Source organism: Engraulis encrasicolus, chromosome 4, assembly GCF_034702125.1.
Source record: "Engraulis encrasicolus isolate BLACKSEA-1 chromosome 4, IST_EnEncr_1.0, whole genome shotgun sequence".
NCBI lineage: Eukaryota > Metazoa > Chordata > Actinopteri > Clupeiformes > Engraulidae > Engraulis > Engraulis encrasicolus.
Genome location: NC_085860.1, coordinates 27,767,896 through 27,782,231, shown reverse-complemented (window position 1 = coordinate 27,782,231; position 14,336 = coordinate 27,767,896). Strand labels below are relative to the sequence as shown.

General features: G+C 43.8%; 1 protein-coding gene across 1 annotated transcript in view; it reads right to left on the bottom strand.

The window, feature by feature from the left end:
* Positions 1 to 6,434: 6,434 nt before the first annotated feature.
* The window catches only part of shank3a (SH3 and multiple ankyrin repeat domains 3a), a 301,455-nt gene continuing 293,553 nt past the window's right edge, over positions 6,435 to 14,336 (bottom strand). Inside the window, exon 28 of the mRNA XM_063197051.1 lies at positions 6,435 to 7,453. Within this exon, the coding sequence (XP_063053121.1) occupies positions 6,853 to 7,453 (601 nt within the window). The 3' untranslated portion in view covers positions 6,435 to 6,852. The remainder of the gene's footprint in view (positions 7,454 to 14,336) is intronic.

Sequence of the window (14,336 nt, the reverse complement as noted above, 5' to 3'; positions counted from 1 at the left end):
CTGTGGATGGAAACAGACCTCATATCAAAAATGCATCCCAGCGCTTCTGTGCTTATTGTTTCGTTTCGTGCTGTGTGGTGGCCAAGTGCTCACTTATATTTTTTGTTTTGTTTTTTGTTATATTGTTGTCATATATGATTACATGATTTTAAACCGCAGTCGTCCACAATTGTGCTCTGAACCTACATTTGTACAGACCTATATTTAAACTGAATGTGTATATTTAATAAACCAAATATGAAAGTCTTATTTGCTGTCCTCTCAAGTCCTGTTCACGTTTTCGCCCAGGTTTTCTGCATGGTTATTTCAGCGGACTAGCAATATGAAACAAAACAAGTCTATGTGTTGGAGCATTTAGTGCTTTTAATATCTGTGTGAGAAAATCTGACCTCACAAAGAGCTCTATGTGACTGGTTAATGGTTTGTGTGTTTGTACAGTATAAAGAGTACATGAGCATCATTACGATGAGAGAATCTGCTTTTTAATCTAGAAATTCACATCTCTAATTTAGAACCATTATATTTGGTGTGGGATAATTAATTTCACTCTAATTTAACTCTAGTTCACTGAACACACACACACAAATGAGAAGACGACACGTCGCTGGCAGCTCATATTTTTCTAACCATGTTTTTTGTTATTTATTGTGCTTTTGTTGATCAGAAAATAAAATGGCCAACCGTACAGCGTAGACTTTAAGTGAATCATGGGAAATATAGGTACTTCCTCCCATTCCCCACAATTGTCTCAGGGTTAATATGGTAAACGTACACACCAACCAATCTCCATGTCCAGCCAATACAACCCAAAAACGTGAGATCCAACCTGCATGCCACTCCTAAATAGTCATGGTGGGGGGAGATGGAAATGGGGAGTCACGGGAGTCACGCCCTTCATGTACTTCAAGCGATAAAATCACAAATATTTTTCAAGTCAAAAATATGAATAAAAATGCAGATGAAAATTCCATTAAATTATCAATCAGGTCAGTAGTGTCTTTTACAAAACATAGAAATTAAAATAATTAATCCTTTTCTCACTAAAAGAAAAACAAAAAAAAACACAAAAGTGTCAATGCTGTACATCCAGTGTATGATCAACCCTTCTGTACTCAAGATTTCCAGGAGGTGGCACCATAGTGCTGATTCTAACAGCTAAAACATCTCAATACAAGAGTCCAAAAAAGTGATTCCCCCCTCCTCTAAAATAAAACAACAATTGAAATGTTAACTTTTTTGGCACATTGTCTTTTTTTTCTCAACTACCACTCCATACATAGGAAACTCTAAATGAATGGAAAAAGAAGCGCAAAACCCAAAAGGGTACACATTAGTGGATTGTGGTTCACGCTTGTCTACAGAAGGGTGAAATGGTAAACAAACACTAGTATAAGTTGTGTGCATGTGTGTGTTTGTGTATGTGTCAGTGATCTCACAGTTATAACCACCACAGCGCATTCATAAGTTGCTGCTTCAGGCTTCTGGAGAGGTCTGGCCTCCCGGTATGTATATGTTTGAGTGTGTGTGTGTGTGTGTGTGTGCGTGTGTGTGCGTGTGTGTGTGTGCGCGCGCAGGGATCTGAACACACACTGAACAGTAGAGTAAGAGTCGTCAAAAATGTCACGTTGGTGTGCATGAGGTGTACAGTATCGTCTGCTGTCTGCAGACAGGGTGTATCAGTCAGGTCTGCCACCTGTAGGATGGACCGTGGGGGGGAGGGGGGGCACAGTGTCAATTTGAAGAGGGGAGTCAAATACAGTGAACAGATAAACATAAAATAATAAATATATACACCGATGGACGGTCAGACGCGTCTCCAGAAGATTTCAGAGACACACACAGGGGTCCCGATAGTGTTATCCTTGGCCACGGATGATTCATGTGAAGTGGGCGGAGCTACATAATCAACATGGGGTGAGGTGAGGCTTATGGGGGAGGGGTTTCAGTGGCGTGTGTTTTCAACGGCTCCATGTGGCAAGCATTGGGATAATAAGGTGTGTAGTATGTAGCCTAGTAGGCGGATAATGTGCAATGGTGAGGTTATCGTGGGATGAATAAGGCTGAGTAGCTGAAGATGAACATGTAATGCCTCTTTTCCACTGCCGGTTTTAGGCCTACAGCCCAACAAATTGTGACTTGGCCGCCACTTTTTGCTTTTCGAATAGGTACGACACAGCTCAATCGTAAAGCAAAAAGTGGCGGCCGAGTCACGCTGTGTGGAGCTGTAGGCCTACCAGAAAACCAGCAGTGGAAAAGAGGCATGAGTGAGGTGAAGTTGGGCCTGAGGGAGGAGGGAGGGATTATTGATGGGCTAAGCCAGTGGCTCCCAAACCTTTTCTGCTGCAACTCCATTTTGGTAGCCTGATTATCATCGACTTTCAAATCTCTTGGAGACTTGGTCTGACCAAGAGCATAACAATGAATATTTCCCAAACGGCATGGTTGACCCGCCTCCCTAGGTTTGCTACTGTTTAACTGGTTTTCCGACAAAGTGGTTGGGGTTCCCGATTTTTCCGGAGATCAGAAACGATATCTACATTGCTCTTGGCCTGACTAGAAGCAACGCCGGAGGTGTTGCGTTAGTAGGAGAGCGTGGCCTGGGTACCATTTTGGCCCCCCTCCCCCCACCCTCCAATATTCCAAATGTCCCATTTTGTTGTTGCTAAATTTTAATTTTAATTCACAGGAAAAGTTAACCACACAACTGAATAGCTACTATCCAATTTATAGAATTATGCTAGTTGTTAAACTGTGGATTTATCCTGTTCATTTTATAAAGTTCCTTCTCTCTGTGACCTCCCTGGCTGCATTACCTCCACGATCCCCAGTTTGGGAACCACTGGTCTTGGCAATAAGGGTGGGATTATTGATATTACTATTATTACTTTTAATTTATATTTAGTTACAGTGAAGTCAGTTTTTAATGAGGTTGGTGGGAGTGGAGTGGTGTGGTGTGGTTACAGCGTCTGAAGGCGTTATGGGGAGGGCATTTGAAAGTAAGACGTATGAAGTGCATGGCTGGGTGAATTAGTGAACTACTGAATTAGTATGTGAGTGATGGGATCACAGTTCAGTTGTTGGGATGAGATTGCTTTGTAATTAACCACCCAAAACAACTCAGATGGTGAAAAGGGGACCGTCGGATTTAAGTGGTGATCACAGAATTAGAATCGTAAGGTGGTAACCATACACATTTAGAATTACAAATGTTAATACTTGGTTTTCACCATAGACTCTTCGAATTGGCCTGGACAGGTTTAAGTGTATATAGGCATTTAGAATTAGAATGGTCAGGCTCAGAGTTGACCATGTATGACATGAAATTACGACTTCCAGGTTTGTTGGCGACTATGTGTGTTCAGAATTGAAATGGGCAGGGTAAGATTTATAGTAAGTGGTGGGAGGAGAAGATTTATGTGACGTAAAAAGGAGGTGGCACTGTGTGTGTGTGTGTGTGTGTGTGTGTGTGTGTGTGTGTGTGTGTGTGTGTGTGTGTGTGTGTGTGTGTGTGTGTGTGTGTGTGTGTGCGTGCGCGTGTGCGTGTGAGTAGAATAGGATGTGGGGGCATGGCAGGATGATAGCGCTTTGATGACGGATGATGGCTTGAATGCTAGCACCTTATTTTGTGCAAATTATCCCCTACTGTACGTCAGAGTTCATAGAAAGAATAAAATCTTCACCTTTTTTTCCCACAGGTGGTTAACTATGCATATATGCCAAACATTCATATATAGATCTATATATTTTTTTACTTTTAAAAATTTATATGAAAACTATTGTATATACATTGCCTGTAATTGATATAAAAAGCAAATATTTGTCATTTTTGTCCATATTTACAGCAGTAGTAGTAAGGGAGCGTTCGGAGGAGAGAATCTTTATGTTTTAGTTAATTTGTTCTAAAATTCAGACTAGGTGAGTCGTTAAAAAATCTCCCTCTAAGCAGTAACATTTCACAAGCTACAAAATCCAACCATGAGAACAAACAACAAAAGAGCCACATAGCTGATCACAAACCATAAAACAATATTAGAAAAAAACAACAAAACCAAACAACTCTTATTATTAAAGGTAAGAATTTAGCCCAAATTAAGTAGCCACTCACAGTAGCCTCCGTTGATTACATCAGGAGTGTGTGTGTTTACAAAAAGCCTCTTACATGGCCTCTGGTGGTGTGTGTGTGTGTGTGTGTGTGTGTGTGTGTGTGTGTGTGTGTGTGTGTGTGTGTGTGTGTGTGTGTGTGTGTGTGTGTGTGTGTGTGTGTGTGCCTGTAGAGGGTCATTCATAGTCTAGTATGGAGTGTTCTGCTCCCTGGTTATTGCAGAGCTATCCTTCCAGCCTTCATTGGCCCCGCACCTCATCCTTGTGTGTGTGTGTGTGTGTGTGTGTGTGTGTGTGTGTGTGTGTGTGTGTGTGTGTGTGTGTGTGTGTGTGTGTGTGAGAGAGAGAGAGAGAGAGAGAGAGAGAGATAGATAGATAGATAGATAGATAGATAGATAGATAGATAGATAGATAGATAGATAGATAGATAGATAGATAGAGAGGAGAGAGAGAGAGAGAGAGAGAGTTGGTAGAGAACTGTGCTGTGCTGGCTACGTTTTCACTAGTGTGTGTGTGTGTACATGTACATGTGTGCAGGGATGTGTAATTCTACCATCACACTATTGTGTGTGTGCGTGTGTTTAGGTGTGTGTGTACAGTGCTAGGTACTGTCTCCACCATGCCTCGGTCTCCACTATGCAACTCTAGTGTGTGTGTGTGCGTGTGTGTGTGCGTACATGCATGTGTGCGAGTGTGTCAAGAGTACACTGGGTGTTTTCTCCACCATAGCACATTATTGTGTGTGTGTGTGTGTGTGTGTGTGTGTGTGTGTGTGTGTGTGTGTGTGTGTGTGTGTGTGTGTGTGTGTGTGTGTGTGTGTGTGTGTGTGTGTGTACTGTCTCCACCACATCACTCTAGTGTGTGTGTGTGTGTGTGTGTGTGTGTGTGTGTGTGTGTGTGTGTGTGTGTGTGTGTGTGTGTGTGTGTGTGTGTGTGTGTGTGTGTGTGTGTGTGTGTGTGTGTATTGTCTCCACCACATCACTCTAGTGTGTGTGTGTGTGTGTGTGTGTATGGGTGCTGTGTCTCCACCATGCCACGCTGGTAAAGGGCACTTCACTGTTGATGCTCTCAGTAGCAGCGACCCCTGGCTGCCGAGAGGCGATGAGGTCATAAGAGGTCAGAGTTCACCGTGGCGTCACTTCGGGACACCCTCAAGGGAGACGGAAGACAAGGTTTCACAAAACAAACAAATAAACAAACATAAAAGAAAGCCAATAACCACAAAAAAAAATCAAAAAAAAAATCAAAGCTGTTTCAAATTTAAAACAGAATGGAGAACTGATGCAACTTCATGCTACGGTCCTTAAAGGATGACCATCGGGAAAATGTATGTTCAACAGCAACCTTTTTATAGTGGCGTATAATACCATATAAGTACCTTAAGTTTCATTTCATATATTTATGACAAAATGTTATAATTATATATCTATATATTTCTTTTCTTTCAAATATATATGTTTATATATATATTTATATATATGTATGTATATAATTCGTAAAAATGAGTTATTAATCGGTGGAAGAAAACGTTTCTTCGATAAATTCATCTAGAAGCAGGAGACGAGGCTACTTCTCTTGGGAGGCGGGACTGCTTCTGTCAGGGGGCGGGGCTACATCTCTCAGTTCATCTGATTGGTTGCTGCTCTTGTTCCTCTGCGTCTGCCTGACCCTTGTTGGTCGAGCCGAGGGGAGAGAGAGGGAGGTCTCTGATGCGCACAGCTGATCCTGAAGAAGCCACTAGTGTTGGTTAAACATTCTCTGGATGTCATCTCAAGAGTCACAGTCAGAAGTATATGTCAGGACACTGGTCAATCTCACGTACGTACGCTCGCACGCACGCACACTCGCACGCATTCACACACTCGCACGCACACACAAACACACGCACACGCACACACGCAAACACACATACTCATGTACGCATCGCTTCATACCAGAGGCAGCGCATGGACATGGATACACACAAAAACACACTCCTAAACACACATACACACACGCACACACACACACACTCCCAAACACACACAGCAGTTCAGTTGTATGTGTCCACCAGTGCCAGGCTTTGTAAAAAAATACTCTGAAAGGCAACTAAATTCTCCTTCAAGCAGACCCCAGTGGTCATGACACACAGGTGAGAGAGAGAGAGAGAGAGAGAGAGAGAGAGAGAGAGAGAGAGAGAGAGAGAGAGAGAGAGAGAGAGAGAGAGAGCGAGCAAGTGAAAGATGTAAGGAGGGAAAGAGTCATTACAGTGGGAGAGAAAGAAGGAAGTAGAATAGATAGATAGATAGATAGATAGATAGATAGATAGATAGATAGATAGATAGATAGATAGATAGATAGATAGATAGATAGATAGATAGATAGATAGATAGATAGATAGATAGATAGATAGATAAGAGAAGGATAAAAGCCAGTGTGTATGATGCTAAGCTACAGTATCCGATGCAGTAACATCAGCTGCTGTTACCATAACACTCTTATTTTCATGCAACATCCAGTCAGGGAAACTCTCTCTGATTGGCTGATGGCCAGAAATGGAGGAGGGGCTAGAAAAGAAGACGACAACAGAAAAAAAGAAATAAAAATCAGCCAATGACAACAGGTGAGTAACTCGTGGGCTGAGTTGGGACTGTATGTGTGTGTGTGTGTTTGTGTGTGTGTGATTTCTGAGCATGTGAGGGGGGCGAGTCGCGGGTGGAGAGGTCTGTGATTCTGAAGGTAGGGAAGGTGGTGGTGTCCAAGGGGGGGGTGTCAACTCTCCAGCAGCTGCCTGAGCGCCCGCTCGATGTTCATGCGGTGGCCGACGCGCGTGACGCCCAGCTCGGCGAAGTCGTCCTTGGTGAGCGCGGGCAGGTGCGAGCCCTCGATCTCGTGCTCCTGGAAGCGCTGCCGGTGCTCGCCCAGGTTGATGCTCTCCAGCCAGTCGCCCACGTCGTACTTGTTCCAGAGGTGCAGCGGCTTCTGGTGGAAGGGCCGCAGGGCCAGCAGCGGCGAGCCCAGGCCGGGCGTGCCCTGGGGCGGGGTGGCCGCCGGGGACGGGGAGCGACTGCGGGCGCTGGCGCTGCGCATCACGAAGCGCACCTCCTTGGACTCGGGCGGCAGCGACAGGCTGGAGGACTTCAGGATGGTGGCGGGGGAGGAGGAGGAGGAGGAGGCCGAGGGCGGCGGGGGCGAGGAGGCCAGGCCGTACCCCCGCAGGGCGCCCAGGGGGTCGGAGCGGTCCGGGGAGCCCCCGCCTCCGGGGCTGGGGGCGCGGCGGGTTACCGGGTAGCGGCTGCCCGGTCGGATGGTGTAGGTGGTGCCGTAGCTGCGCTGGGAAATGGTGTGGAGCTCACCTAAGCTGCTGAAGAGTCTGGAGGAGAAGGAGAGACAGAGAGAGAGATAGAAGAGAGAGAGAGAGAGGGTAAGAGAGAGAGAGAGGGAGAGAGAGGGAGAGAAAGATAGAAGAAGGGAAAAAACAGGAAAAAAGAAAATACAGGAAGAGAAAAACAGGAAAGGAGGTGGAATGAGAGATGGGGGGATAGGGGAGATAAGAGAAGAAGATAGATGACCGCAGAAAGAGAGGAGGGGGAAATAGAAGGGGGGGGGGGGGTGGAAAGACAGACAGAGAGAAGAAGCAAAGCATGATGTAAGTGTTAGCAAACGCGGCAGCAGAGAAGCTGTGTGTGTATGTGTGTGTGTGTGTGTGTGTGTGTGTGTGTGTGTGTGTGTGTGTGTGTGTGTGTGTGTGTGTGCGTGTGCGTGTGCAGTCATCAGCAACTGTACATCTGTCTCCATAATGGCCACCTGTTATTGTACATGTATTATCGTAGCCACGTCCTTTTGCTACAGACAAACCGTTGGAGACAAACATACTCATGATTCTTGTATATGTGTGTGTGTGTGTGTGTGTGTGTGTGGTGCACAAGTGTATTTGCATATGTGAAGCCGCTGTCTGAGAGCACTCTGGGGTATGTATTTAGCGCTGCGTACCAAGCTGCATTAGTCCAGTCTGCATGTCATAGTGTTAGTCTGATATTATAACTAGGACAATTAGAACACAGCAATGCCTGCAGTTACAGTAATGCAATGCAGCGCCAGCGCTAACATCTAACACAACAGTGAGATAAAAAAAAACAAGTAGAGCAGTAGAATTTGGGAAGAGCACAATAGATAAGAAAAGATTGACTGTAGCATTGATCAGTAGAATACAGAGGCATGCCTGATCAGAACCGTGATCAGAAGCTGGGCTAGAACTAGAGGCTCGGAATAACTATCGGTCATGATAGCCAGGCTAAACGTAAAAAAAGAGTCGTGAAAATGACAGATCAAAATCAAATTTCTGTGCCTAAAAAAATAAATAGCCAGATGGTTTTTTTATAACTTGTTCAATAAAAATGTGCACCCCAGCAGTCTGACATCACTAGCAGTCCAAATCAGTCCCTTTCGCGAAACATCTATGCCCCAGTCCAGGACATTAATGAAGTTAATGCAATTATCCCAGAACTAAAAAAGACACATATGGAGAGAGAGAGAGAGAGAGAGAGAGAGAGAGAGAGAGAGAGAGCAAAAGAAATGCAAAGAGATTGAAATCAGAAAGCAAATTATGACAGAAAAGAGGGGAAATACTAGCCTCGCGACGCCATCCCATGTACTCCACCCAAAGATTTTGGCTCCGCACATCGTCTGGCAAAAGCCTCGAGCTCGGTTCTCTCAGTGTTTAGCCAATCAGCAAACAGTTGAGAGTGGTGACGCTTACTGATTGGTTAAGGTAACTATATTCACACTTTCGTTTTGTTATTTGTATGCTTTTGTGGCGCTATATCGTAACAGGCATGCTAATAAAGCACAATATGGGTTTTAATTTGAGTTTGGAACTCCAATTAATTTAAATGGTAGAGTAACATCACACCATCTGCCACCCTCCACGGAGACGGATTCCTCATGGCTTTTGCCAGACTGATTGACGGAGTCAACAGTAGGCTTTTCGCCCAGGCTAGGGAAATACTAGCCTGGCTCTCACGCAGACCCTTCGTGCTTCGTGCATCTTCGTTAAACTTCATGAGCTCGCACAAGGCTCTGGAAATCTTAGACGAGCCCGAACGGAATCAGATATTTCACAGCCTGTCCAATCAGAATCGTGGGGCGGGATCGCAGGGCGGGGTATATACAAGTCAGTGGTTGAAGTAGTAGTGATTTTAAAAAAAGCCACGTGAATTCTCCAATCAGGTTCGAGTTGTTTTGAACACACCTACGCCTTTCCAGAGCTAAGCGATTGACAATGTTCCAGAACCATCGCGTGAGAACCAGGTTAGGGAAATACTAGGGGAGGAAAAAGAAGTAGAAGAGAAGTTGTGGTGTGTGCTAGCAGTGTGTGTGTGGGGTGTGTGTGTGTGGTGTGCGTGTGTGTGTGTGCATGCATGTGTGTGCGCGTGCGGGCATGTGTATGAAACGGAGCAGAGAGAATGTATGAGACAGGTTCTAAATCGGTCATGAATTGTGGGTTTGTGTGTGTGTGTGTGTGTGTGTGTGTGTGTGTGTGTGTGTGTGTGTGTGTGTCCGTGAAAGCGAGAGAGAGAGAGAGAGAGAGAGAGAGAGAGAGAGAGAGAGAGAGAGAGAGAGAGAGAGAGAGAGAGAATCTGTGATGCTTCCTAAAGTAATTAGCGTCTGCCCTCCAGACGAGCTGTAGGTTCAAAATACGGTCACGCATGTCTGAAAGTGTGTGAAAGTCTAGGAGACATTAAACAAGGGTGTGTGTGTGTGAGAGAGACAGAGAGAGAGAGAGAGTGTGTGTGTGTGTGTGTGTGTGTGTGTGTGTGTGTGTGTGTGTGTGTGTGTGTGTGTGTGTGTGTGTGTGAGAGAGAGAGAGAGAGAGAGAGAGAGAGAGAGAGAGAGAGAGAGAGAGAGAGCAAGTGAAAGAGTGTGTGTGCATGTGTGCGTGTCTGAGGGTGTTTGTGTTTTGTAAATTTGAGCTTTAATTACTACACCGCATTCCACATTATTACGCAAATGACATTTTTCGCTGTTTCCCCAAATAATCAATACAAATGACAGTCGTCATATTTTTCAAGTCATCAGCCATTAGAGTACAATTAAAAAGTTTTTGAATGAACCTTCCAATGATATCGGTATTTTTTTTAAATAATAAAAAACTTAAAATGCTCTGTTCCACATTATTACACAAAATAGTTTTGTAGTGTTGTAATCCAAATTTCTTTCTTTTTTTCCAATTTACATCAAAACAGTTGGAATTTGGTACCTTCTAAATTACATTTCAATGTTCAATACTTGGTGATAAGCTCTTTGTCTTAGTAACTGGAATGCTGCGTTTAACATTGAAGTCAATGGCAGGGCATTGCATGGGAGTTATGGAAGCCCAGATATCCTTGATGCTTTGTTCTCAGCTGTTTGTTTGGTCTGGTGACCCACACTTCACTCTTCAATATACCCATAGATTTCTATGCCACCTGTAGGTGCTTTGGCGGTATCGACATTCTAACTCACGAGACATAAAACCCCATTGAAAATGAATGGGATGTTATGTCTGGTGAGTTAGAATGTCATCACCTTCAAAGCACCTAAACGTGGCAGGGAAATCTATGGGTATATTGAAGAGTGAAGTGTGGGTCACCAGACCAAACAAACAAAAACAGCTGAGAGCAAAGCATCAAGGATATCTTGGCTTCCATAACTCCCATGCAATGCCCCGCCATTGACTTCAATGAGTGCGTACATGCAGTTCAGTATCCCGAATATGATCGGGATAGTATCCCGAATTTGCATTTGCGCATATAAACACTTCAGTATCCCGAATAAGCCCTTATTCGGGATACTGACAAATCGGGATATGCTAGGTGGAGTTCTCCGAAAGAAGCCGGGATACTGACGCATGTATACACCTTATCCCGAATACAGGGGCTTCCCATGGAACGCTGTTGCTGGTATCCAGGCTACACGCATTTGAAGAGAATTCTATAACGGCCAAGAATGTAGATGGGATATAACGTTCTGTGCGCATATAAACACATTATGTGTATATGATCATAACCGGGATATGCCTCATATTCGGGATACTGAACTGCATGTAAACGCACTCAGTTAAATGCAGCATTCCAGTTACAGCTTATAACCAAGTTTTGAACATTGAAATGTAATTTAGATGGTACCAAATGCCCACTGTTTTGGTGTAAATGGGAAAAAAAGAGAGAAATTTGGATAACAACAATACAAAACTGTTTTGCGTAATACGTTTTTTAATATTTTAAAAAATACCGTTATCATTGGGAGGTTCATTCAAAAACGCTTTAATTGTACTCTAATGGCTGATGACTTGAAAATTATGACGACTGTCATTTGTATTGATTATTTGGGGAAACAGTGAAAAATGTAATTTGCGTAATAATGTGGAATGCGGTGTATTTTGAATGTGGTGTGAGTGTGTGCGTAGAAGATGCCTCCTCCTCCTCCTCTATTGAACAAGTGCCCTTGCATGGGGCAAGGCTGTGTACAAGTGATTATCTCTCTTTCTCTCTCTCACTCACTCTCTTTCTACCCCTCTCTGTCTGTCTTGCTTGCTCAGTTACTCCATTAACTGTGCAAGTACCGTAGACAACATGTGTGTGAACTTGTGTGAATGCTAACCCATTAGCTAGGCTAAAGCAATTACCATAGACCAAGTGCAGCCAAGAGCTGCTCGGAGAAGCTGCATGATAGATGATTTCCAAACTCCTGTTGCTACCCACATAAGACATTTTTCCACATAGAACCCGGCTGTGCCGAGCCGTGTCACATCGAGCTGAGTGGTGCTGTTAAACCAGCCCGGTTTGTGTTTCCATTACAAACCGTGTTACCTGGATTATGGTTGGAGTTACATTTTTGGCATTGTCATGTAGCATTACTTAACGTAATGTTACTGACAGATATCTCACCTATCGAAGTAGGTTATAAATAGTTGCGACATCCTATTTAGATACTAGTGTTGATTTCTGCCTTCGACTTTAATTTCAAAGTAATACAGTGTCATACTAAAGAGCATTCCAAGAGAGTGGATCTGTTGTCCGTCATGATTATTTTTGGATTCACTGGTGAGGACAGGATTTGGGTAGAAGGCAGCGAAAGACCCGCTAAGCTCGCTTCAGCCAGCTGGTTGAGCTGTGTCATGCCCAATTGGAAAGCAACAAGTGGTGGCCGAGTCGTGCTGCGTTCTACTGTATCGGGTAGAAAACAGGCAGTGGAAAAGAGCCTATATATTGTACACCTGTGCTGTGTGCACATGCACACACACACACAGACATGCATGCATATATACACACGCCTCTATCTTCCTCTACTGTATGGCACACTGATCATCACGGGTCTAGCACTACATTTTGGGCTGTTTGGACTCTTTGCCAACCGTCTCTTGAAATACCGAATCGTCCCGCATTTAGAAACAATAGTATGGTTCTGTGTTGAGCTGAAACAGGAATTTGGTTAAATGAAATTGCGTCTAAGAAATTAAAAAAGACCCGAGCACACATGAGGTGTACCATATTCTTCCCCTAAACAGTTGGCAACCCTAGACCCAATGGACCCCCCATAATATCCTGACTGTGTTGGGGCCCATGTTGGGTGGGGTCCTGGTGACACAGTCCCCCTTCAGCCCCTCCCACCTACAGATAATTACTTAATAATAATTCAAGATAATTCTTTATCTTGTTTTATGGTACAAATGAAAGTAGACAGCAGCTACACTCGCTAAATATTTAGGTTGAGCTCACAACAAAAACAAGAAAAGCCTAAGTAGTCAAAGCCTAGTCAAAGTCAAACGTCCAAACCGACTCCCTCTACAGAGTTTTACAGAGAGGGCCGATCTTGGTAGGTTAAAGGAGGGCATCATTGGAACGTCATATAGCTGCGGAGATTTAGCCGTTTTCAGTTTTAGCTGTTTCGATATATAATGCAGGCCTACTGTATAACTTCCAAATCCAGAAAGTACACAGTACATGGCAAAATATATACTTCATATAAAATCATGTTTACAGCAGCTTTAATGACTCTTATGTACACATAAAGATGATCTTATCCATGTCGCACATGACCTATACTCTGATTAGTATTAGCCTCTATGGTAAAATGCCTAAAGTTTACATCCCTAAGCTAAGCACTGGAGAATGTTAGACTTGTGAGAGAATGCCATATGCTAATAATAATAATAACTGCGACATTGGGAGTGGATAATTACAAATGATGTAATCAAATATGGTAGTAAAAAATCGTGATGAAATAGTGAAGGCATACGTGATTGAATTAAAAAAAGAAAACAACAACAGCAAAAAGTGTAAAAAAACAGCCTATGACAACAATGCAGATCAGCACTGGGAAGCAAAAAGGAGCAGGAGAGCATGCCATGGACACAGTCAAAGTAGGAGCAGTGATCTGCAACCTGGATTCATTAGTTGACTTGGTTTACCTGTCCAGTTGGTAACACTTTACTTGACGACGGTGCCATACGTATGACATAACAGTGTCATAACATTGTCATAATGCAGTCATGCATGTGTCATAAACATTATGTCAATGTCATAAACATTGTACAACTTTGTCTTCAAGTGAAAATTGGTTATGACAAAGACAGGCCTTACAATGTCAACTTTTCATGGCCATAAAATGTTTATGACATTGGCATTATGTTTATGACTCGTTCATGACACTATTATGACACTGTTATGTCATACGTATGACGCTGGCGTCAAGTAAAGTGTAACCGTCCAGTTCAACCAGGCGATCATTCAACCAGGATTAAATTGGACCAGTAAAACCAGGTCATTTGGAAAATGTGGCACTGGATTGTAAGCTAATGAATCCCGGCTGCCCATCACTGAATAGGAGCAGCACTTTTCTTGAAGAGTCATGGACAAAGAGACTGGGGGAAAGGGAGAGGAAGAGAATTGAAAGGTAAAAAGAAAGATAGAGAGGAAAAGAAACCAGTGCAAAAACCCCCCCAAAAAAATCATGTGTGGGAAAAGAATACAGGAGTTGGCAATGGGTCCAGTCTCCATGCAGCAGCAGACACGGCAACCACACACTTCAGCAGGGCACTATATAACAGGCCTAGTGTCCATGTGAGTACAGGTACCTGCCTGATACACTGTGTGTGTGTGTGTGTGTGTGTGTGTGTGTGTGTGTGTGTGTGTGTGTGTGTGTGTGTGTGTGTGTGTGTGTGTGTGTGTGTGTGTGTGTGTGTGTGTATGATATGACCGGGCCAGTAGAGCCAT